Below are 26,713 nucleotides of genomic sequence, written 5' to 3'. Positions count from 1 at the left end.
AGTCTGGCTAAATGCACTCTAATTATGTGGGCTTTCCCACTCACTCAAAACATGTTGTCGGAGTTTGCTTCCTCTTCACTGCCAAGTGCAGTACACCTGCATAACTGTCCTGCACGTAGCGTCTCGCTTCTCCTCCCACCATCTTGTTAGGGCAATGCAGCTGTTAGTTTTGGCTGGGATGGCAGAAAGGGAGAAAAAGAAGCAGCAAAAGTTGGCTTCTCTAGTGTGAGTCTGGAGGGGCATTGCAGAAGGGGCCTCTCAGCCTGTTGTTAGCAGTCACAGAAGTCAGAGTGATGGAAAAAACTGGAGGTTAGGAGCAAGAGTTGCACGTGGTCATCCTTACCAGCACAGGATTTGAGTTACAAGTAGACACCAAAATATATTTATATGAGGGAGTGGTAGGGATTACCAAAATAATTCCCATTGAAAAACTCATGGAAATGGCTGTGTTTCCGTCAATTTGTATTGGTTTTCATGGTGCAGTATTGCCAGATTTCTGGTAGAAAAGCTTTTTCTCCACCAGACGTTCCTGCAGACCTTGCAGCCAGCTGTCGGGACACCTCTGCGTACATCTTGCTCTGTCTGACCCAGTGGATGACATCCACGTGATGAATCGTAGAGCCAGAGCTGGGTGTCACCTGTGCTGCCTCTGACCTGGGCATGGCAAAGCCCTCTCCCTTCCTGACATTATTTGGGAATTTTGCTGTCCTTTTCAATAACACTGCCCCATGCTGTGCCACTGCTGTCTGTGCTGCTCTTATGCTCGTAGAAAAACATCATAAATCTACTCTGGCCTGTGGTGCAGCTGCTTTGCCTTTCTCCCCATCACCATCTGTCATTCTTTCCCAAGAATCCACCTGTGAGACATTCAGGGTGCTTCAAGCAGTGAATGCAGCTGCAGACCACCATGGATAGGGTTTGTCCATCTTAGATACCCACTTAGATACCCACTTCAGACATCAGCAGGCTTGTTTTGACCAATTAGGAGTGTTAGAAGATACCTAAAATGCCCTTTTCTTCCAAGTACTGCATCAGTGGATTGATGCCATGATGTAAGCACTCAAGTCACTCTCTAGAGCGCTGATGTCTTCTTCGTATTTTTTTTTTTTAGTATTTACACACACTCAGGGATATTTATCCGATGTTGGGTGCACACAAGTGACTGACACTGAGGTTCATTATGTAGATAGAAAGTCAGTATGACCCCAATAACACTCAGAAAATCTCACTGCTGCGTGGGGATCATGGGCTGTCCCAGAGCTCTATCAAGGGATGGATGGGAGGAAGCTGCGTGCGTGACATTCCCTAATGCTTGGGATCTGTTGATATCAGTGAGGCAGTATTTGCAAGGTTTCATAGAACGAGCATTTTCATGTTTCCCTGAATGATTTCTGTTTTAAGGCTCAACATTACTGGTGCTAGATTTTGGCAATATCTTGTGCAGGCTTGATACTTCATAATTTTCATAAAATGCAGCTAGTGTGTTAAAAAAAAAAAAGAACTCCTGTAGAAGATAATGATAGCACTTCAGTGCTGGTGCAATGAAGATCATTAGACTTTGTAGAAATGACAACCCTGAAAAAACTCAATGTTCTTTTTCCCATGAGTAGTTCATTGCATTCCATGGCAGCACTGGGGTAATCTTATGTCCAGTTTTATCTGGATGTGTGTAAAATTTTGTGCTGTGGGTGATGCCTGTGGCACCAGGATTCACCCAGCACTGGTGAGATGACAAGCTCAATTGGGCATGCACTGGTTGGGTGCACCACTTACATGGTGAGCCTTTGCTTGCCTACTAAACATCCCATGCTCACCAAATAGTGCTTGTCTGGGTCATCTGCAGCCTGACAGAGTTGAATCACAGGCTGCCTGAGGTTGGCAGGGACTTCTGCATCCATTCAAAACAGAGTGCCCAGGGCCACATCCAGGAGGTTTCTGAAGATAGTCTTTTTTGCATAGAAATTGGTGGGTCACCTTATGCGTTAGCCCTAGAATGCAAAATATGCATCACTCAAGATCCCTGTCTTACAAAACGTCTGGCAGAAAATTTTATCTGATTCTTCAGGTGAATCATACGGTTATAAATCCATTTCTACAGCTCCGCTGAATAAGAATAATTAGATAGGCATTTGAGATTGCAGTATCATTTCCGAAGATCAGTGCAGTTTCTGCTCCCCAGCGGTGTCTCAGTCACTGATGTTACCCACCTGAATGTGCCACAACTTGACGTGCCATTTCTCTGCATTGGCTTCCCGAGATGACGCAAGGCAATAGGAACCAAGCTCTGGCAATCTTCTGGTTTTGTCTGTGGGGCTGCTTTTCTCTTTGTGAAAGATTTGGAGAGCAACAATGGGAGAAAAACACCGACTCCAGGTTCAAGACTGCAGGAACAGGAAACAAGTGCTTTGTCCTTTCTGATTAGTGTTCAGCATTCTAGTTGTAGTGGCAGAGAGCCAAGAATAACTTCTCAGTTGACTATGCGACCAAAACCACGGTGATCTCATTGCCAGTGTCCAGTGCCACGTAGCTGGTTAACTAATCACAGTTATTTTTTGGTTTTGCATCATGTTTTTTTTTTAATAGTGTGGGCTGTCTATAAACACAGAATCAGAACAAAATATGTGGCATTTTTTTCTATATATATTGCCCATGCCTGGTGTGTCTTGCCCAAAATAGAAGTTTAGTGGAGGTGTTCTTTGCCTGTTTTACCTTTGCATTCCTATTTATTTGTCTGTTTATCTTATTTGCATGATGCAAGCCAATATTTCTCACTGCAGTTTCTTAATTGTTTTTTTGCTTCTTATTCTGTTTAATTTAGGAGGCTTCAGTAAACAAAACAGATCAGCAAATCCGGTCAGTTTAAAACCTAGTAAATGCAAATAAGACCTATTGCTGTTGAAACCAAAAACTGGGAAAAGGTGATATTTCTTTGAGGAAAGTATTATCATTATTCTGGGGATTTCTCATGAGAAGTCTAGATCCTTCGGGCTACAGGAGGTTATGTTTTATGCTGGATCCTGGCAGACAGGCTGTGAGTACACCACTGACTGTTCATCTGTGCTGCTCTCCGTCACTCTTCCTGATTTTGACCTGTTCATCATAAGAAAACTCTTAAACATTAATTGTTCTTGGGAGGGAGACAAGACAGAGTGATAAAGGCTATGAAACCTTTCCCATAAGTCACACATGTTACATCCATGCCTAAGTCAGGCATTCCACCAGGATTTAGGGCTTTGACATAAACTGAAGCAGCATGAGGTGAGAGGGAGGTGAGAGGGTGACTTGTCTGGATCCTTCCTTGGAAGAAGTGTCTAGGTCTCATGGGGCAGGGGGCGTAGCTGACTCCTATCAATGACACTTACAGCTGATACACAACTGTCTTGAAAACTGAGCTGTAAACAGAAATAACATCAGGAAGAAGGGACCATCACCTTTTGTCATAGATCCCTCCTTTGTTTTTGAGTAAAGATAGTAAACCTGAACTCAGTCCATCTTGAAGCATGCCTGTGCTTTCATTGTGATCCGCAGTGGAGTTTGTAGGAGCAGAGCAGAGAGTATCTCAAGGCAAATGATATGTGGGAATATAGAGAAACATTTTGAAAAACAAATGCAATGAACTATGTGCTGCTGTTTGAAATGATCCCTTTGAGGCCACTGGCACATGGTTCACATGCTGGCACTGAGGCAGAGAAGCTGCCCCTGTTTTGGAACCCCCTGGCTCCCCACCCCAACTCTTGCCATCCTCAGAATAGTTGTAATCTGTTCCTGCTTTAAACTGAGAGAGATTTGAGCTGAACCCTGGGGAAGTTCCTGCTTTAGTCAGACAGAAAACGTTAGCAGGAGTTGGAGAGAAGTGAGCTTTTTGTGTGGAGCCACCAGTGTCTCTGCGGGCAGCACCAAACGGCACTCCCTCTTTGAAGTGGCATTGGTGATGTAAAGCCACATCCCAGGGTAAGTACACTGGTCTCATATCCCTCTGTACAAGGCTCATCATCTCCCCAAAAGATTGCCCTGAGTGAAGATTAACAGCCCATGGTCCCGTGAGCGCAGTTTACAGTTTGTGGGGTGCTGTCATGGTTCTTTAAGATACCTGTTTGAGCCCTGGGTAAGCCTGGGGGCAGGGAATGGCCACCATGGCCAGCATGGCCTCGCTGTGGTGAGCTGCGAGGTGTGGGCCTGGGCCGTGGGCTGGGAAACCAGCACTTGCCTCTTAGCTATGGACATTTTGCTATGCATTTAATTAGAATGAAAATGCAAATGATATTAAAACCATCACTCTTTAAAGTTCAGAGAGGCTCAGAAATTATCACAGTCATTAGGCAGCGGTTTTGGTTATGTATGAAGTGAGATCAAGCTCCATACACAGGTGGAGCCCCCAGCAAGTCGCTCCGTGTCCCTATCTGCTGCAGCCATCTCATGTGGGGGTTTTCATCCTAACAGGTCTGATGGGTGCCGTAATAGGGGCAGTCTGTGCGGGCATTAGCATGACGTGGGAACCAGCCTCTCCAGCTGCAGTTAAGAGGCCTCATCAGAGGGGGAGCGGCCTTGGGTTGGGCTCCTGGGCTGTCCCCTGGAGGGGCTGTGGACAGCGTGGGTCTTGGTGTGCAGAGCCCAGGCAGGAGCCAGGGGTCTGAGGCCCAAGGAGTGATGCAGGAGGGTGCTCAGGAGAGCCAGGCAGTCTGAGCCTCGCCGCAGCCAGAACTCAGCAGTGCTTGTTGCTGCCAGCAGACCCATTTCCCCCAGTCTACTGTTAGCGGCCCAGTTAGCATTTCAGAATTCTCAGCTTGGAGGTGCTGGTTTCAGAAAAGTTAATGGCAATTTGTACAGCATTGAGCAATCCAGTTGGCATCAATCTGTTCTTAATCCCCCACGCAGTTGTTCAAACTGCAAACTGAAATATATGTATTTTTTCAATATTGTGTGCAAAGTAAGTAAGCCTGAAGTGCATAGGATAATGCTGCCAAAATTACTATTGCTTTTTTTTTTTTTTTTTTCCATTAAGCACATGAGGAACTTGCAGCTGCTTTCTGCATAGTCTGCCCTCCTACAGCTTGCCACGTTCAGCTGTCTGACTCAGCGTGCACTGCTGGTACTGCTGCTAAGGGGACCGCACAGTGACTGATGATCACCTTGAGTCCCTCTGCCCACCACCCCCAAGTGTCACAGGTCCCACTTCTGTCAGAATGAAGAGATGGCTCATCTTGCAAAAACAAGCATGAAAAAGCAAAAATAAATCTGTAAAAGCTTGGTGTTAAGTGTCAGATTCCAAAGTAGCTTGCCAGCATCTCCTCCCAGACTGCATTGTTCCCCACAACACAGAAGAGGCATTTTTGGGACCTCTCTTGTGCCGCTTCATCCCCTTTGCATGTTTCAGTCTGCCTTGGGAGCATCAGAGCACAATAACAAAACAGAGTAGAAGCACACAAGGGGAAAAATAGCTTCTAAAATATTATATGCCGTGAAAGGCCTTATAGTGATACAGCTGCAGCCAGGTCACTATGTAGATTTATAATACATTGTCATTGTTGCCACAGTTCTGAAAGCTCCTGTACAGGTTTGTGCCTCTCTTTGGGCTAAGGGAACTTTACTGCAAGGGCCAGACATTGCTGCAGCCCTGGGGACATGAGATTACCCCAGGTACCGTGACACTGGTAAGCTGTGGGGGTCAAGGTGGCTGTGTTAGGGTTGGGACTTTATCTACACCCTTTTTTTTCCCAAAGTGTCTTAAGTATATTGGCTCATAGTTTGAACACACCATGAGCAGGTGTTGATAGGTAGATGTGAACATTGCCCCTGGACAGCTAGGAGGCACATTTGTTGCCAGTGAACTTGTTTCCTTCTTTGTGCAGAAGAAATAAGCTACCTTCAAACAGCTTATACTTCCTCCGTTCTGATTGTATTGCTAAACTAACTACATATGAAAAATCAGAACCAAACAGTTAGGAAAAAAAGATAAACCCATACATAAAAGCTTGTGTGAATACCCATGTTTGCTGTGTAACGAGGTATTCCAGATGCTGTGCTCCTCTTAAGGCGGACAGGACCCACTCATAGCTGCAGTCGTAGTAGCACAGGGCTCTGGACTGGGCTTTATAAACCTACCTGGACTGTGACATCTCACCTTGGGGTTGCCATTTCATGCCAAGTCCTGGCAGAGACTCAGACAGGGAATTAGGCTGCATGCCCAGTTTTAGCCAAGAGCAAAGCCTGTTGAAGTCAATGGAAGTCTTCCCATTGATGTAATGGGCTTTGGAGCGGACTTTGGCCTTCCACGTTCTAAAGAGCAGTGTTTCTAATGTAAACATTTAGCATGGTGTGAATAATAGATGATTATTTTTATATATCTTTCCAATGCCCACAGTTTGCATTGGCTGCCACTGGTCCTAAATGTACAAAGGTGATGCCAGCAGTCTGACACGAAGAAAGGGACAAAAGCCATAATGTGAGTTTCATGTAAGCAAGGGGAATCATTCCCATGTCATTTCATCCAATTTGTCATAAAGAAGGAATTGGTCATTGTCAGCATTTCTGATCCTAGAGCTGGAAGGTAGGAAGTCTTGACAGAATCCATTAGTGCCTGTCTAAGAAATGAGGATGTTTTCTCAGTACTATAAGCCCTGTAACTTCTCCATAAAGTAGACCTTATTTCAAAGATTTTGTCTTATGGATGATAGACTTCCCATTCCTAATCACAGAACAGCTTTGTAGTGCCCAGTGATTTGGAAGGGACAATTTTAATATACTAACTTTTTATGCATTTTAAAGCTGTTTCCACCATGTGAGAATACACAAGCAAGACAAGACTCTGCATTGCAAGACTTACGGGCTTTGTGAGGGAAACAAACATTTAGTGCAGGACTACTTATGTCACTTTTATTGGTGTCTGCTGGCTTTTACTGCTGTTTGTTCAGCGGGAAGCATGTTTTGGGTTCCAGCACAGCTCAGGCAGCCAAATAATTCTGTGTCCCAGTGTGTTCAGCCAGTGCTGTTTACATGCTAATGTTACTTAAGCAGTGGAGAGGACGCTAAAATTATGGCATCTTCATCATTAATTCAGGGCTTAGTACTGGACTCCCTAAGTAGAGAGCCAGAAAAACCTGAGGTCTTTTGCAGATTTTATTGCCACTACATCTTTGCCCTCTGGTAGCCATTGCCACCCATCTGTTTCTTCTCTCCTCTGGACTTGCAGGCTGCTGTGCACAATGCAACCTGCTGTGCGTTAACTCCCATATGTAAAACGTGGCTGCAAGCAGTGAGCACTGGAGTTCTGATCATTAAAAGACCAAATGATGTTTGCTACCCGTATATATGCCTTCTTCTTAGGAGCTGGGAAAAGCAAGGGGTTATGTGAACCTATAGAGTGTTCTTATTCTATGTTCTGGCTAAGGATATGTTGTAAGCTGTGGCATCTGCTCTTTCCAGATGCAGTATAAAGCAGGATTAAGATAGATTTGTGTTGGAATATCTATGAAAGAATGTTCTGCTGCTAAAGTATTTATGTGAAATATACAGCTTTGATAATTAACCCTAAGACCTTTTCATAGAATAAGCCAAGAAAAGTGTTAATTGTTTTATTTCTGCCAACTTCCAAAAACAAACAAAAAGATCCATTCTGGCCAGGTGCTGTCGTTGCCAAATACACGTTTCAGTTAAACATTGCTGTGTTTACATTTCTAGATAATAAAATTCTTTGGTTTATGGACTGCCAGAAGATAGAAAGCTGAGATTAAAGTCTCAGATTTGATTGGGTTTGTTGTAAAGTGAAGGTAACCATGAAACAACAGCTATTTGATAAATTCTGAGTTATTAGTGTGCTTTAGAGAGGATGGTGCTTTTGTCAGCCTTGCTGTCTTGATAACATGTTGGAGTACGTGGTCGCTATTAAATCTTCTCACTAGTTTGATGGAGGGTAAAGATTAGTACTTCTGTAGGTAAGGAGCATGTTCAGCAATGACAGTGACACAGAATATGTCAGCCTGCTTCTATTTCCACCTTCTGGAGATTTCAGAAAGTCTGCAAAGGTAAGTATACCTTTGTAAGAAAGTAGAGCCAGGCAAAGAGTTCAGCGTGCAGGGCTGTGTCTGTAGTGAATTCTTACCGTGCAGTCACCTCAGTGTCCAGAACTCCAGTGTTTGTCAGTTCACACTGGAGTGAGACGTTAATAGTCTTTTTCTTCTTCTTTCTTTTTTTAAATATTTCCACCTCATTTTTGATAAAGTTGGCTGTAAAACCTTTTGAGAGAATATTTAGTGAGTTATTTAGGATATTCATGTTGCCTTCATTAGCCCGGTATCCCATCATTTCAACATCTGCATGCAGCACTTCACAATATACATGAACTGCTATTACCCCAGCGTACAGAGGAGAAACTCAGAGTGACAGAAGCCACTGGCACAGGGTTTTAGGAAGCCTAGAAGGACTCTGTCGCTGACCCACCCTTTCAGGGGCTCAGCCTATGGCGATGCATACAGGCCCCCCAGTCCCCTGGTAGCAGGATGCCCACGTGTCCCATCTGCCAGCATGGCCCATGTTTATAGAGCTCCTTGGCCCTCTGGGTGAAGCCAGGCTGGTGATGGCTGTGAGGAGCAGTGACCGCCAGGCCTCGCACACGCTGACCTGTAGGGCTGCTTCACAGAGCAAGGTGCAGCATTCCTCCTGTAAGGAGGGCTGTCCCACACCCTGATGAGCCATCTTGCACCTGCCAAAACGTGATGCAGGCTTTTTAGAGCTGCGTCGTCAGACCTTTGGAAAAATCTAACTGTCTAAGAGCCTTTCTAGCAGAGTAACAGATGGGTTGTACTTGTAATTGGGTAGCTGCATATGGTAGGCATGTCAGACTGTGAAAGAACTTGAAGCATTATTGCTCCATAAATGCTGCTTTCTGATACTGTCTTTCTCCCATTTCTGGCAGTAAACTTTTGAAACTTCACTCGGACTATTCCTGAGAGACTCAAAACACACACATTATGTTTTTAGGACGGAATTCAATTACCACTGAAGACAAGGCGATGTCTTCCCTCATTGCAGTTGCTTCAGACCCTCAAAGTGAATGTTGTCTGCTGAATGTAGAATGGATACTAATTTGGTCACATAAAACCTCAGATTGTTTCGGCTTTCCATGAATTTCTCAATGAAAAGAATGATCAAACCCAGTGATTCTGCTCTCAGACACACTGGGGATATGAAAGAGCTGCTTGTCCAGCAGGCTGTATAGCTGAGCTGGTCTTTTGTTGCCTATGGCACACATACTTGGCTCCTTTTTGCACTCTTTTTATTTTAATGCTTTACAATGGAGCTGGACAAAGCCAAATTTACTTTTAAAGCACAACTTAATTTTGCAGAATCCATAGCTATATGTTCATGCCCTGTTTTCTTTTGTGCTGCCTGCAGAACAACAGGGCTGTGTGGTATCTGACATGGGGCTTCTCCCAGTGATTTATTAACTGTGTCAGGATAGCTGTTGTGAATGCTGGGAAGCTCTTGTATATTGTGACAGTTGATATTGATTATGACAGTTTGTAGACCCTAGTGTGTTGTCAGACAGTGGGTTGTATTTTGTCTTCTTACTATACATACCATGGGCTGTAGATCATAGTGTTTTCTTCAAAAAAGGACCCATTGTCCAGAATGCTCATTCGTTGCTGGTATGAGAGCACTTCTGTAGGGTATTGTGCAACAAACGGCAAAATAGTTGAGGCACCCTGTGGGACAGACAATCAAATGTCAATTGCTTTAGGAAAAAAAAAAAAGAAAAGGTTAGTTTATTCTGCTTCTGTTCTTTCAGTGGAATGAGCTGTGCAGTTGTCAGAAGCGAGTAAACTGGTCTGAGTCTGTTATCTGTGAAAATAAAATGCATCCTGCATTAGTCATTATCCAGAAGTCCACAGACCATGCCAGTGGAGGAGGTTCAAAATAAGGATTTGCATTACTGATAAAGACTTCGGAACTTCATGGAAGCTGAAATGTTTCTAGAATGAGTCTGAGGAAGAGGAGAGAAGCATTTCTGCAAACTTGGGAGAAAGCAAATCTGGCATGTGCACTGCTGGGATGGGCGCCTTGGAGAGGTCACACCAATTAATGAGCTCTTCTTACTGTTTGCTTTTAGCTAGGCAGCAGTAAAGTAGCACACAGGAGAGAAGATCTTTCTGTTTTGCCTAAAAACTGCTTCAGTGTAAAAAAAAACAACTGAAAAGCAAACGAGGTGAGCTGAGCTTTTGCAGACACTGTGATTGGGAGGATGGAGTCAAAAGCCATTTTGTTAATTATGCTGTTATAATTTACTATATTGCTACTGTATTACTGGGAAAAAGCTACCAATAGTATGTTTGTTTTTAAAACATAGAGCACTTGAGGTACAGCGTTGACTGTGAACAAGAAAGGAGCCGTTCTGATTTTTCTGTTCTTGAAGCACCATTTATAAGAGACCATAATGGATCATAAATACACACTTTCAGATGATAATCAGTGGGAATATGACCCAGCAGCAATCTGTGCTATTAGAATTTTGGCCTCACGGTGGTTTCATATTGATTCAAGTGCAGTTTCTGCTGTGGTTTTATATTAATTCGAAATCCATTTCCATACATACCTTATGGTTTGATTGAAACAAATGCAGTATCATTGTGAAAGTGTTATTTCAGGGATACTTTGGGCCAAGCTTGGACTTATGAAATCTGGATTCTGTTCTTAACACCCTTGTGGGGCTGAGTGTTGGCCATTCAAAGCAGTTCATTCCTCGTGGCATAATCTCATCTCCATTTTTAGTGATTTATTTACACTGTGAGATCTTTGAGAAGGAACAGTCTGGATTTCTCCAGGGTTCTATGGATGCTGCTGTAATATAGCTGTTTTCTCTGTAATACTAGCTGTATTTTCTTAGTGAGTCCTTAATGTTAGCAAGGAACCTAAGTGGTTTGATTTTGGTGATGGTGCAATTTCCAATTGCATGCTCACATTGAATTTGGATTAATTCTGCCATTAATAATTATGTTTAGTAATGAAAGAATGCTCAGTGTTTTGTACATTTGTAGCATTGCTGTAAGCCTAGGAGTGTAGGAGTGTACTAAATTTTACAGTGGCATCTCTCAGTCAGTGTCAGGTGTTAGTACTAGGCGCATATTTCTTGATTTATTGTGAAACATCCACAGCAGTGTCAGAAATGCTTTGAAAGAAGGAAAAATAGAATGCTTTTTATTACTGACTTTTTCTGATTTCCTATTTTTCCTATATCTCCTAGTTTTCTAAAAAAGGTATGAATTCAGATATTTAAACTTGAAGGTTTTCTTAGATGACTTTTATCTAAAGCTCAGGTAACAGTTCCCCATCTATGCCTAGTTCTGGCTCCTTATGTCCAGGGCAGCTCTTGGAGACGATAATTTTGGTGTTGTGCTGTGAAAATCAACAGGTCCCCAGCAGTGCTTATAGGCTAGCTGTAATTTGTATGTAAGTTCCTGTTAGTGGCTACTGAGAGTCCACCCGGCCATCGCAGGGCTGTTGAGCTGTCTGTTTGCTCACTGGCTCTTGCTGTTTTTTGCCTGGCAAATTCTCTGTATGTGCTGAGCTCTTTCAGATCTTTGAGTTGCCATCCTTAAGCAATTTCATTTTATTTTCCTTACTAAAGGCATTGGCATTCACTGCAGGAGGTGGATGCATTTCCCTCTCGCATCCCGGCGTCCTCAACAGGCCTGTTTAATTTCTCGAGGGCTGCAGGAACACCCCTGTCCATAAACTGAAACCTGGTCCTGATGTCTGTTACATTTCTCTTTTCCCTTCAGACGGCGTCCACAGCGTTACGGCTGTTTGCACCCTGCGCGTCACCATCATCACAGACGACATGCTCACCAACAGCATCACGGTGCGGCTGGAGAACATGTCCCAAGAGAGGTTCCTTTCTCCTCTTCTCTCCCTGTTTGTTGAGGGGGTGGCAACAGTGCTCTCCACCACCAAGGACGGCATCTTCGTTTTCAACATCCAAAATGACACAGATGTCAGCTCCAATATCCTGAACGTGACATTCTCAGCTCTGCTCCCCGGTGGCATTCGCAACAAGTTCTTTCCCTCTGAGGACCTGCAGGAGCAGATCTACCTCAATAGGACGCTGCTGACCATGATCTCCACGCAGAGGGTGCTGCCTTTCGATGACAACATCTGCTTGCGCGAGCCCTGTGAGAACTACATGAAGTGTGTCTCCGTCCTCAAGTTTGACAGCTCGGCCCCATTCATCAGCTCCAACACTGTCCTGTTCCGCCCCATCCACCCCATCAATGGCCTGCGGTGCCGCTGCCCCCCTGGCTTCACCGGCGATTACTGCGAGACCGAGATCGACCTGTGCTACTCCAACCCATGCGGCAGCAATGGGCTGTGCCGCAGCCGAGAAGGGGGCTACACTTGCGAGTGCTACGAGGACTACACTGGTATGTGTTTATCTTATCTCTGACCCATGATTTATAGGTTGGAACATCAAGCAGGCCGGCTCTATATCAATCTGAAATTGCTGACATTCTTAGTCAAAGGGAGAAAAACTCCTGACAGAGCTTTCTGGTAGAGGGAAGGCTTGTGTCACCTGTCACTTTGGGTGAAGTGTGCATCTCCAAGTCACATGGTGACAGGAGCCATGCACTGCTCCAAGTCAGGGCGGGGGGACCAGCAGCTGCTGAAATGATTCCCACGTGCGAAGTTCATAGAATCGCTTGAGTTGGAAAGGACCTTTGAAGGTCATCCAGTCCAACTCTCCTGCAATGAATAGGGACACCTACAGCTGGAGCAGGTTGCTCAGAACCCTGTCCATCCTAATCTTCAGTGTTTCCAGAGATGGGGCATCCACCATCTCCCTGGGAAACCTGTTCTACTGCTTCACTACCTTTATTGCAAAAAACTTCTTCCTTACACCCAATCTAAATCTCTCCTCTTTTAGTTTGTAACCGTTTCCCCTCTGTCCTCTCACAACAGACCCTTCTCAAGAGTCTCTCCCCTTCTTTCCTATAGCCTCTCTATAGATACTGAAATTTATACTCAGAATAAGATATACAAATGCATGTAACCTAAATACCTGGAAGGAACAAGGTGGGCCACACCCCCTGGTCCATGGTTTCTCATGGTAACTCCTTTCTGCCCCCTCAGCAGTGCCCACCAGGGCATGGAGGGAGTGTGCAGCCTCAGTGAGGTCACTAGGCCCCAGGACAGGCTAGGGACAAAGGATACCTCGTGGTGCCCAGAAATCGCAGCAATACACATTTATGGGAAAAGCTGTGAGTCAGCTTCAGTTTGTAAATATCCGGATAAATGCTTCTTCCCAGCTTGGGTCCAGTGGCCTGTTGAGGAATGTACTTTGCCTCATCGTGGTCTTGACAGCTAATAAAGATCAAAGTACTGCTTCTCAACTATTTCTGAGATGTTATGGAAGAACATTAGCTGAATGTTTTCTGGTGCTTCTGGAAAGTTGGTGGGATTATTTTAGTGTTTGAAATTGCAAAGGCATGTGCACATTCTGCAATGACATGCTGCTTGCCTGCAATTGCTGCTAATGGCTCAGCTGTGTCTGTTGTGACCCCCACAAATGAGAGGTATGGCAGAGGGGACTGCTCCCAGAACTGCTTCTCACTTCTGAAATTTAAAAAAAAATTTGAAAATATCAATTATTTAAGCCTCCATATAAAATAATTTGCATGATGTGAATGCCTACTGAGCTGGATGCAGCCCTCTAGGTAGAAGGGTTTTCCTTCAGTTTACATGGCTGTTGGCTGAGGGCTGTCATTAAAAATGCAATGGTGAAAGGAGCCAGCAGTCAGTGAGCAGGGACACAGCAGCAGCATGGGAACTGGGCAGCACATGGTCTGGAGGAGGTGCTCCCTGATATCAGAGGGGCTCAAGGTAGCCACCTTCCTTCCCCTGGGTAGGGGACAGGCCTTTTGCTTGACTAGTGAAACTTTGAATCAGGTTGTGATGGCTGGGATATCTGGTCTTCACTGAAGAGGGCTTTTCTTAAAGGCTGCTTTTGTGTCTCTTACACAGTGAAATGTATTATAAAGCCCTTTTTCTATGCATGGAGATGATGCGTGATGTGTGAAGCATTGGACACCACTAAATAGGTTTTGTGACCAATTATTACATAAATATGTTAAATGAAATTATTATAGTATTAATAGGAATGGTTAGAAGTAGAAGTTTCATTAAACAAAGATATGCATATAAATAGACTTAATTCATTCACGAGTGAATGTCTTGGAAGGTTGAAACGACATAGGTTCCTGTATCAAATTTTGAGGGTCTTTTCCTGGAAATCTTGAGAGCAGAAAGATTAAATATACTTAAAAAGGAAAGAGGAAAATTTTATATTAATAATTCATGAATGTATTTAAAAATTAATACTGCAGTCATAACAGCCACAGTGCATATTTAGAAGAGAAACACCATATTATTCATACACAAAAGAAGATTTAACTTTAACTGCACTTTCAGTGCATGTTTGTTGAGTTCAAAGATAACTGTCCTACTGCCACGATGCTGGAGGGATCAGAAGTTAAGGAGTGAGCTCTGCCTGCGCCCACGCCATCTTTAGGGCCCAGAAGTAACCATGATTCAATGAAACATTTCATTGTTTGAAACAACAATTTGGATTTCAGTCACCGGCAGGTCAGCCAGGGGAAAGGGAAATACCCATCCCTGCTCAAGAGGGCCCTGGAATCCCTTATCCTGTAAATTGATACAAATATTGGATATCGGTTTTATTGCTGAAAACAAAAATTCACTATCTGCTCTGTGGCTGGTTTGTGCAACATGAGTGCTTTTAGGCTCAGTGTTTATGACAACATTTTTTCCATCAGAGCTGACACACTTACCCACATGTGGTGGTCATTAGTTGCTTATCTCTCAATCCAGCAATGAGAGGTCAAAAATGTTATCTACAAGCAACGTAGTACCAAAAATATTTTACAAAGTACTTGATCCATTATTGCATCTTATCCCAATCTCCTTTAAGAACTGTGTCATTTTACCTACAATTTTTATTCCTTCTTTAAATACTAGACCATGATCTAGTAATCAGAATACTGCATTTTCTGCTTATATATGAATATTCCTTCTTTGCAACAATGCAGATTCGATATCTGTTTAATATTTAAACAACATAGGTTTGATTCAAGAACAGCAATGTGAATTGGTTCTCGTAATGCACTAAATGGGAATAGCAGAGTAGAATTTGGCTGATGGCATGGACAGAGAAGTGCAAAGCTGGGAGATGCTGGCGTTACAAAGTATTACCATGGGATTAACTCAGTGTAGTAATATACTGGTATGAGGTACTTATGAATCCTTGGGATAACTGTAGAGGATGAAATATTAATGGTAACAGTCAATGAAATGCAGCCTGCTCTGGGGACTCTCATGTTTCAATTTCCCAATTAAGAGCTATGTAGAAAAATAATTACAAGAAAATAGTAAGATCTATCATCTCCTTAGTAAGATATACTGCAAGTTGATGATAAATCACTACACAATCATAACCCTGTACTAAATCTATCAGACTGGTCACCTGTTAAAAACACAGCATTTATTTCCTGTAGCAGATAATTATGTCCTAACGTAATCAGATGGAATTTCCTCCCATTTTTCCACCCTGCTTTGAAGCCCTCCATTTGTTTTGATGTAATTGTTAGTCATTTATACACGATGAAAGTTCCTCTGTCTTCAGGAGTCTTCTGTTACTTGCACGAAGGTAAGCTGAGCTCTCATAAGGTATTTTTGAAACCTGAATACTGGCTAGTTTTTGGTGAGTTGAAATTAGCTTCACTTCCTGCGATGCAAGGAGGTGAGTGGACAAGGACATACATTTCCAGTCGTGTTTTTCAGAATAGTGACCTCTTTAAGTTCTGTTATTTGTGTACTGACCCATGCACAGAAGTGGACAGTGTGCACTAACAATGCTGCTATTGATGGCAGGGAGCTCTGTGCCTGACTAAAGGGTTAAAGGACGTCATTTATGCTAAACAAACACATGTAATGAAGTCAAACACTGGGGAAAGCCTGCTCAGTTTTTCTGGCTACGTTTTATGTATCTCTGAGTGCTGCAGAAGAAGTTGAACCCACTACAGGGGAATTGTGCTTAGGCAGAGCAATGTCTGCACTGCTCAGGGGTGAGCTTCTGAAGGATGGAGTATTAATGCGATTCACACATGGCATGGTTGCTATGGCAGTTCCCTGCTGAGCTGTACATCCAGCCACGTCTTGGTGCCTCCAATGGGACGTATCCTATCAGTTGGTTGGGATTGCTGCAGTGCTGGCAGTTCCTCGGCAGCCAGCAGTCTTTCTGCTCAGCAGCAGCCCCAGCATTCTCCTCTGTGATCTCACTTCCCCCCAAAAAAATCAAATTTTCACAGACCAAAAACACTTCAAAGGGAAAAAAAAAATAAATCCTGAGATAACGAAGAGGTTTAATGTTCCCACAGTTCTCCTTAACCTCCTTAGCTACGTCTCCTGTAGCACGGAGCAATTGCAAGGGAAAAAAAACATTGCAAGAGAATTTCCCATATCCTCAGCATCTCTCCTTGGATTTCACTTCAGAGAGGGGAGAAATCTTAAGTGGTCGTAAATCTTCCAGTAATCAAATACAGCAATTAGAGAACTTCTATGCTTTTTCAGTCGTAATATATTTTTGTGATACCATATTGACATATGAAATCTTGCCATCTAACTTCACCTCTGTGAATTCTCACTGTGTGCCATGAGAATGTAATTATAGCTGTTTTCGCAGGGTGGTACCAAAATGCTCTATTCATGTTGTTTGGTAAGCTCTCGGTGCTTGGCTCTTTCAAACAACATCTAGCAATAAAAGAAAATGTGAAGATCTGCTTCTTTGGTATCTTAACTTATATCCATCCTTTAGATAGTAGTTTCACTGCTTGGACTGATACTAGATTCTCATTTTTCAGGCCAGAGAGATTTATCGGGAAGAATTTCAGCTTTCAAGTACAGAAATCTGGCAGCCAGGGTAGCCGTAATGAGCATTTTATCTTGGGTGAGAGTGTCTGAAATTCCATTCTTGGTTACACTTGTGCAGTTCCACTCAAGCCCTGCACCTGTAGGTGTGTAACAGCAGAATCTTTTACAGCATATCTTAATATGAGACATTTAGACATCTTTAACTCTTAGGCCACGGTTTTGCCATGGCAAAACTGAACAAAGCTTATCATCGCCAGGCTGTGGGGCATCGCCAGCACTGTCAGACCTTTGTCTTGAGCACAAAACAGCAAGCAGTGAATTTTGTTCTTCCCAAACACTCTTCTTAAATGTAGGGATGTTGTCCACAATATGGGAGAGCTTTATGGATTGTCTCTATGTGGTACCTAATTCAAATATTACGGCAGTGAAGTTACTGAAGTACTTTGTACTGGTGCTAACTAAACAGTGTCCCTTAGTTGTGGTTTTCAGGGCTGTGATACTGTCTTCAGGTGCATTTGCTTAGTAAATATTTGAAAACAATGGCAAGTTCTAATTCTTTAAGGATAGTTTATTAATTTTCAAGAGTTCAAATGCAATTACACTTTTTAGGGCACTGGGTGATTCCTGCCATTTTCAGAGTTTAAAGTCTGTATTTTTCTCCATTTGTGAAAAGTATTGTGGAATTTTTTGTTCTGATTTAGGATGCAGGAGAAGTTGAGGAAGAGTGCTGTCAACCTCCTAAAAGCAGTCACTGTTTCTTGATGCTTCAGGGGAGAATACCTGGCTTTCTAGCAGTACCTGAATAGCAATAGAGTAGGAAAGCCTAGGTCTATATTTTTTTTCTTGGTTTCCAGCACTGCTATGCCATCCTTTTGTTTGCACGGTTGTAGGGAGACTGGGTTTTTATAATTGCAAAACCGTTCTATTTCTGTTCAACTGTCACTGCAACTGAGATAACTTTTTCACACCTGATGATGAATGAATGTATGCAGACATTCCTTAAGATTATTACTCTTTAGTTTTGTTCTCTGCATGGCTCTCCTGTGATTTATTCAACTTCCTCTGTCTCATCTGTGTGAAATCTGTGTAATGCCCTCTTTACCTCTGTTGAATAGGCAGGCATTTCAATTGATGCAGACACAGCACCCCTACATTTGGTAGCAGCTGGATTTAAAGCAGCTTCTCTCATCTCCTGTTCCCTCATCCCTTTCAAACCCCAAGCTCACAGTGCTCAGCCATCTGACAGGGACCCTGGAAGTGGTGCTGGGGATACTCCAGAAGCAGAGCTTAGCTCCTCCAAACATTTTTTCAGAGCAGAACTGGTGCAAAAGCTGGAAAAGCCTGTCTTTTCCTCTTGTTACGATCCTTACAACTCAGCTGTGTACTCTGAGACATTGCATCTCATAAATCTTATTACAGTGCTTTGAAGTTTCCCAAGATGACCATTGCATTTGCCCATGCAGAAGAGCAGTGAATCCCAGATGTTGTCTCACGAGCTGACTTAATATCTAAACATATGAGGAACTTATACAACCTATTCTTTGCAATTAGCCATGGACAATAAGTCTTCCATTGGGTATTACACAGTGCATGCTGCATTTGAAGAACACAGCAGTCTATTGTGAGAGTTACTTCTCTTAGTCTTTTTCCAGTGTGATGTGCATTTTGCATCATGATTTCCTGAAAATGAGTATTGGTTTGGGATATTCAGATTAAGATGTATTAAGATGATGATTAAGATGCAGGCAGAATTCTTACTGTTGGGTATACATGTCAAAAAAACTATGACTTCAGTTCATTACAAGCCGTACCTGTAGCATTACAAGCCATTACAAGCCGTACTACTCTTCTCATCTATGGATTTCTATGGGCTCTGCAGGTCTATTGCTGACAGAGGAAGCCTCTAAGACGCCCCTTTGAGAAAGAATGGTACTGTCCCTCCTCACCAAAGGGATGGAAGGAAGTGCAGCATCTTCTAGGTTATGTAAACAATCAGTGGCAAAATCCAGAGTAGCGTAGGCAGCTCCTGGTGCTGATGGCTGGAATCCAAGAGGGGGTTCCTGTGAAAGATTTCTTCCCTGGCACACACTCACACAGTCACCCACTGTGTTTAACTCAGAGATTCTTTTGTGTCCCTGCATGTTAGAATGGGTCCTTCCATGTTTCTGCAGCCATGCTGTTGGGGCTTGCAGGGATGGGGCCATATGGCTGGGCTGCATCTGAGTGGTGCTCAGCCGTGGCCTAGGTAATGCATAACTACTGATAGCTGAAATAGTGAAAACAGAGCAAAGTAAAAATTTTATATAATTGAGTCAAAAACAGAAAATTCAAAAATTTTTCGCATTTCTGTCTACTGTGTCAATGTTCCTGAGTCATGGGAAATGAACACTGGAAGTCTGGATCTTCTATCAGATTTGCTTCGTCAGTCCTAGAAGAGGTCCCCACTTCTGTCAGTGGATTTTCTCTGACAGATATTTCCCTCAACTAATCTTCCACCTGTGCTCACTTGTTAGAACTCAAGAAGCCTTTTCTAATTGGATTACTGCGGTGTATTTGTTGAGAGTTCTCGAACTGTGTAAATGGCCTGAAGCCTTAATATCAATCTGCTGTGCCTTCTCCTGAAGCCTGAAAAACAGTTTTATCACCTCACCCTGATGTGTTTAAACTAGCTACTGTTTGAGGCTTGCAAGGTTCCCTGGCTGTGCATAACCTTCCCTTGCCCACGTCCCAGTGGCAGCATGGGAGGGATTTGGCCCTACTGGGGTCTCTTCTGGAGCCTCACAGCTTCTCCTCCTCACCTGTGGAAATGCTCACATTTGATCAAAGCCCTTTGCTGTCATTTGGAAACCTAGCTATGGACTTGATGCATTGTTTGTTCTTTTTTATGATGTTCTGATAAGGCTCCTGGTCTTAGCAGGTGTTTTTATAGTGGGTGCAAGAAAGCAGCACATCCCACTGATCCATTCAGCCCTGCCTTCAGAAGTTACCTGGGCCATACATGTCCTCTGTAGTTGTAAGTTTAGTCCTTCCAAACTGGTGGGTTCTAGAAGACCCTGCTGAGTTATTATAGTTTAACCTGTCGGTTTTCTCTTGCACTGTTTTGCTTTTTTTTGGAGACGCTTGGGTAGTTGGCTGACCTTCTCTTCATTTACCCACTCCCCTTGCCAGTCACCTACAGAGTTTATTGCTCATGATTTTACATTTCCTTTCCCATTATTGACGATATCAAGTGTCACATAGCTAAAATTCTGTGTCTGAAGAATTTAGGAAATAACCTATTTGAGGATGATTCCGCGCGCACCGTGACATTTTCACACCTACTTATTAATGCCACTGCTGTATGTTTCATTACAACCTGAGGAAAGATAGCTTCATAATCACACATTCATGGTGCCCTGAGTATGCTAGGCTACTGACCTGGCATTGGTGCCTACTTGGCCCTGGCGTCCGGCCTCTTTCCCTGCTCTTGGCAAGAATGTGTCACATGAATATGACTTTATCAGTTTGTTTTCTTAATATAAGGGAGATGTGGATTCAGCACTTCTGTTACTTGTAGCCCTTCCAGTTAATAATGGACCAGAATAAATTTGGATTTTTTCCTTCGAGCATACATGAAAACTCTCTTTTATTTAACCTAACGCACAGTTAGGTTAAATAAATTTCTTTCTGAATGATCTTGCTCCATCATTTTTCAGCACTTTTTAGGCTCTTACTTGCATTTGACTTGCACTCCTGATTTTGTACTGATGGAATTTCTGTTACCACACCTAAATGGGCGTTGTAATTCTCCCAGACTTTTTGAAAACCTTTATAATGCGTTTGCTTATCTTCATAGGTGTAACTAAAAAAAGTGGAAGGTAGAAAGCAATTACACAAAGTGGAGCTATTTAATATTGTAATTTTACAGGCATTTGTAAAACCTCTGCTTACTGACGAAGCTAAATTCCCACACACCACCATAATTGTGAACAGTTGTGCTGAAGAACATGGATCTGAGAGAAATGTTGCACATTTCGTGAGGTTTAATTAACTTACTTTAGATAGCAGTGAATTAAACTGTTGCAAACTTCTCCATGAACGCAGTTTAAAGTTGTGCTGTGTAAAATCTATCGTAGTTGAACTGTGTCTAACATGTATTTTTTCTCATAGTCTTTTAGTGATAATTTTTAGGATGAAGTTTTAAAATGGGTGTAAACCATAGAAATGCATCCTGTTATAGCAGAATGTACGGTTGCCGAATGTCAAAATAGACTGCACTTCCAGTGTTTTATTACCAACATAAGTTTCCTTATGGTTCCTTCCATAAGTTTCCTTATGGGTTCGTTCTCACTGAAAACAAATCAGATTAGGAAAAAGCAGTAGGGAAATGAGGAAAAGAAGCAAATAGCAGCAACTAAAAACTTTTGAGTTATCCGTGGGGAAGATAGACTCATCACAAGGTAACATTTTTTCCAGCATGCCTTGTGGCCCTGGAAACCCCCTCATCATTCTCCGAGCTGAGATGAAGGCTAAAAACAAAACTCCAGGAAGGTGGGAATTAAATATTTTAGATCTTCCAAAACAGAGAACAAAATGAAAGAAAATTAACTTCGAAGGAAGATGTAATGAGCCTCCTTTTCTCCCGGTTAGGAATACAAAACTGGGAAATGAAAGCCAACAGAGAGTAAGATTGAATTGGGAAAACCATTCATAGTTGCAGAGTTAGCCGTTTCACTTTTCATCAGTCACTAAACAACAGGAAGGTGAGCGCGGAGCCGGCAGGAAGGGTTGTTGGGCACAGAGACCGGCGCATCGGGGTGATGTCCTGCGAGGGAGGAAAGAAGTGAAGCTTCTCGTGTGCCAGTTCTTTGTGTTACGATGATGACCCAAGGTTTCGACAGTTGAGCGCCAGACTGAGGCACTTGGCCTTGAACATCAAGATAATTGCAGCCCTGCCGTACAGTTGTGCGGGGCGCTGTGGGAACCGCAACTTCAGTGTCGGTGCAAAAGCTCTTTTGTTTGGAGCATCACGGTTCACTGCCCGCATGGCAGCGCTGCTCCTGGGGCACCCGCACTGCGCCCTGCCCCGCACCGCCGCACCGCAGTCGTTAGCCTCAATTTTCTGTTTGCTTCTGAAAATCAAGATGAGGAAACTTTCCTTTGGGCAGTCTCCTAAATTCTGTTTATCTAGAACATGCAAGAGGTACTGTACTGCACTTGCAGTATAATATTTTAAGATGTATTTTTAGTAGATAGGGCAACTAGCCTTCAAAGGTCAGCACACTGACGTGCTTATTGTAAAAATCTTTATTATGAAGATGAGTGTCATTTATTAACAATTAAACACAATCTAAATGACACGGTAAAGCATATTAACTAACAGGACTCAGTAATCCTTGGAAGTGACTTCAGAATGAAACTATTCTATACAAAGGCTGAATGGTAACCAATTAGCTACTTTAGGAGAAGTTAATGATGAGCCGTGGAAGCAGGCTGCATGCAGTATCAGCTTGTCTAAAGTATTTTAAGTTTCTGGTCTATACATTTAAAACTAAACTGATTTCAAGATTTTTGATGCAAGATGTGACACTGCAGTGTCTTTTTCATTAAAATAAGTTGACTTCCCTGGTCAAGTCACCTTTTGCTTTCATTTCAGTTTTACTGATCAATGCGGAAAATATTTTTGAGAGTATCTTTCTAACCCTGATCCTTTTAATTTGACAATAAAGGACCTTCTTTTTTTTTCCTCATAAATTTCCCTTAAATGTATAGCAGGAGAAATTTGTTGAGCTTCAGATTGCATTTGCTGATTTTATATGCTCTGTGAAGGAAAACCTCTGATCTGCAGTGCAATGACAGTTGTATTGTGCTTAGTATAACTTTCTTTTAAGCTAATATTTCTTATATAAACTGAAAGTACAGAGCTCTGCAATGCTACCCTCTTGAGACGTAATTACAATAATAGATTTACTTTAAGCATGTTTTTCAGCTGCTTTATTAATATTTTATGGTTCCTCCTCAAGTATTCTCACTAATTGGCTATTATAGTTCTTTCCATCGAAGTGTCTGTGACCACCTAGGATGTTAAAGACCATGAGTTTGTTTGAGACATGCCTGTTTCCCCAGTGCCATCATTTTTACCATAGTATTAGATTACTGAGGTGATGTTTTCCTGTGAAAATCTGAGTTGAAAACAAGCTTGCACCAGTCATCATGTAATGGAGGTATGTGGAGCTGCTTTCTTACAGTTTGGGCATTGGGAATAGCAACCCTTTGGTGTCCTCCTTTATGGAAAGCAGTTTAAGGAAAATAAGCTGTAAGTGTACAGGAAGTTGGGCTGGGCCTGAAAGCACGTCTGGTTTTCTGACTCTGAGTTCCTTCTGATAAAAGTCATTATTGCAGACAACCCCAGCACAGCCACCAGGTTTTGCTCTCTTTCCTCAGTCAGGTAAACAGCTTAATATATTTTGTTAAGCGCTATGGGAGTCTGGTGGCCAGTGAAATGGTATCTGGGAGGATTTGTGGTGCTGATGGTGGCATTCAGTGCCCAGTGAAAGTGGCAGCTTTTCGGAAGCAGTCTATTTTATCATATGAACAGGGACGTGATGATGTCACAAGTGACCTTTTTCTTTCTTATGATGACTGCCCATGGAAGGATGTGAGAACCAGCCATGGCAGTTGGTTCCCATGCTGAAGTGCCTGCAGGTGCACAGGGATGCAAATAAGGACCAGGCTGCAAAACCTGTCCCCAAGGGAGCATGTCCTGCGGGCCACAGCTGCTGCTTCCAGCCTTCAGTGCTCTTCACGTGCCTTTCCTCAGCTGGAGACAAACTGCATGGCACAGGGAGTGGAAAAGGTGACATCAGGTGTGTTTTATGGTAAAGGCAGAGGAAGATGATTTCTCTGAAAAAATACGTGGAGTGGGAAATACTGCTCTGTAAATGAATTATCTATAGTATGCAGAGGTGTGTCGTGTTCTTACACCTCCAGGTTTCTCATTGGTTTTAAAACAGAGCAGCAGGAAGGGGAGATTTTTAGGAAAGTCTGTTCCAAGAGATCTATCCCAGGTGAGACATGATGCAAATTGCAGACACAGTGATATTATCTAATTTGTGTTTTATCTTTAACATCTATAATAATATTTTTCCTCTACTAAATATATCCAGAGATAAAGCCTTTGGAAGGCAGTGCTTCATCGCTGTATCTTACCCCAAATCAGTGCAATTTGCATTATGGTGCACTGTATAACATATGTTCCTGCTGCAGAACTCAACCATAAATGAGAATTTCTGTTTCCTTTTTCTCTTGCATTATTTTGTGGTGTGTACAGTCCTAAGTGAGAAATGTAAACTAGAAAATGAAAACTAAAGAAGTTTCTAAATCTGTAACTTCCGGGTCAAATGAACGGGGAGATGGCACCTCGTAAGGGTCCTGTGCATTCAAACAAATGGTTCAGTTTATCTACAGAGCTTAGAGATAGTTGTGAAATCACAGAGAGTAAACCAGGAAGAAATTACCCATAAGAATCCCACAAAGCAAAAATTTTAGGTAGCTGTGTCAGGCTGAAGGAACATGTGGTTTTTGTTTTGTTTTTTTTCCTCATTCTCTTCCACCACATCTAAAACAATCCAGGAAAGTGATTTTTCTCAGAAGCCTGGGGTGGCATTAAGTCAGGGTGCTGCTGGAGCACGTGGCAGGGAGAAGTGGAACACCATGGACCCAGCTGTCCCATGTTCAAGCCAGGTGAGTCTTGCTGGGACCTCATTTGAAGATGGGTCAACATTAGTTTGCTATTAGCACCCTGGCTCTGCACAACAACCCAGAGGGACTTTTTTGGCACTTTTTTTATTTTTACACTAAACCATAAGCTGTGAAATCCCAAGATTCATTTGTGACTTGTACTTTGTTTCTGTCAACACTGATGGAAGTTGCATGGATGGGGGCAAGGTCCAGTGACTATTCAGATTGAGCACATAGCATCTTGAGAACATGCTCATCATTTCTGAAATACAGACTAATTCATTTCTTCAACAGATGTGCCCCAAATATCACTAATCCTCCTTATCATTGTTTCTTTTTTTTCCCCAATTATTCCTTCTCATTTAAATGCAAAACCACAAAAACGCCAAATCCCAAATCATCCATCCATGCGTCCATCCCTGCAGGGTGCTTCTGTTTTGCATTGTTTTGTGACCAGGGGATGAAAAGAGGCACATCTTTGCTTGGGCTGGTGCTTTGCATAGGAGAGTGTGCCTGGTTTTGGATTTGAGAGGGGCTGGGCACTATGTCAGCAGCGTGTGGCCTGAAAAAGCAAGAGATACAGGGTCCTGAGCTTCTCCTGCTTTTGCTTTTGTTAAACAACAGTGCTTGTTTAGCCCTGGTGCCACTTAGTGAATGACTGGCACGTGGAATGGGGTCCTGGCCTTTCTCTTGCCCACTTGGCAAGGGGAGTTTTCCATCATGGTCCTCCTCCTATGAGCTCTTGGGGCCATGAGACAGCTGGGGTACAGATGCTGCCCTCAAGGTCCCCAGAGGAAAGAATGGAATGAGTAGTCATTGGGAAGAGAGTGAGAACTGGGAGAAGCCTTGGAGCAGCTACTTTCACTTGTGTGTTTCAAGTTGGAATTTGACCACCAAGAGCTCTCACATGCCTTGGAGCCAGCAGATGCCTCCCATAGCTCCAGAGATAAATAAAAGAAAACAGAAAGCCTCCTATGTTCAGTAGGTTTGAACATCTCATGATTAAAGATCTCATGACCTTTAACCCAGTCCCATGATATTTGGAAATCTGATATATAGGGAGTTCTTGTGGGGAACGGAGTGATGGTGAAGGAGAACATTTATGTGCAGCTGGGAGAGTGCTGATGGCCTGCACCGTCCCTTCCCACCCACTCAGAGCTTTAGAGTTTATGTTCACAAGAGAAATTAAACCAAGGCAGTGATTTTGAGTATATTTTTATAGGATTGTTTTCTATCTGTCACCTTGGAGAGCTACTGGCAAGCTCTCTCTCTCTCTCTATATATATACATACATATATACACAGTTTGTGAGATTACTGTAGTTGTTGTTATTTTGTTCAGTGCTTTAAATTCAGCTTACTTGTTTGCAAATTCATCTTGTTACATCTGGAACAGTTAGCAACTTCCTATGTAAATTAAGTACAGATGCCATTGCTGTTACTGGGATTTGGTCCTGAACAGCGTGTATAGGTGCCCACACGTGTATATTTCGTGTGTGGTTGTGTGGGTTTATGCATATTTTATTTGCTTTGCCCTGTTTCTCAGCATCTGCCTTTATAGTGCAGAAACAGCCCAGGGGGCAGAAAGCAAGGAGGGAGAGGGAGACTCCAACTTGGACATTAACCTCTTGTTTCTCCCTGTAAGAAGGTTGGGGCTGATTTTAGTTTTCCTAGGTCAGTCCCAACACTGTAAGCCAATTTAATACAGAAAAGAAAATACCGAAGTGTGTTTCCTGATTTGAACATTAGTAGCTTTATCATGGAGGAATCTCCCGAAGCAAGGAACGTCAATGTCATTATTAAATCTAATGAGTGCTTCTGCCATTGAAGTGGCAGCAGGACTTCGGCAATTGATCTATAAGGGAGCCCAAATTTACCCCTGCTCTTGAAATAGCACTTCTATGTCTTTTTATGTAAAATGGTGCATGAATGTAGTCATCCCTTGTGAATTGTGGTCACCAGTACATAGGTGGCTTCTAACTTCTGTTTGATCCACCTTCTTAATTCAGAATGGCTTGGTTGCTTTGGGTGACTGTTCTCTGACTTCTGCCATCAAACTA

The 26,713-nt window shown here is 42.9% G+C and overlaps 1 protein-coding gene across 5 annotated transcripts in view; it reads left to right on the top strand.

Annotated features, from left to right (window-relative positions):
- The window catches only part of CELSR1 (cadherin EGF LAG seven-pass G-type receptor 1), a 157,452-nt gene that overhangs the window by 51,433 nt on the left and 79,306 nt on the right, over positions 1 to 26,713 (top strand). For all 5 annotated transcript variants that reach the window (XM_042815550.1, XM_042815552.1, XM_042815553.1 and 2 more), the window contains exon 2: positions 11,775 to 12,413. In XM_042815550.1, coding sequence (XP_042671484.1) covers positions 11,775 to 12,413 — 639 coding nt within the window. The remainder of the gene's footprint in view (positions 1 to 11,774; positions 12,414 to 26,713) is intronic.

Source organism: Centrocercus urophasianus, unplaced genomic scaffold (assembly GCF_019232065.1).
Source record: "Centrocercus urophasianus isolate 14NV4802_14NV808 unplaced genomic scaffold, USGS_Curo_1.0 seq_15, whole genome shotgun sequence".
NCBI lineage: Eukaryota > Metazoa > Chordata > Aves > Galliformes > Phasianidae > Centrocercus > Centrocercus urophasianus.
The sequence above is the reverse complement of the archived record's forward strand: the minus strand, read 5'-3'. Positions and strand labels throughout refer to the sequence as shown.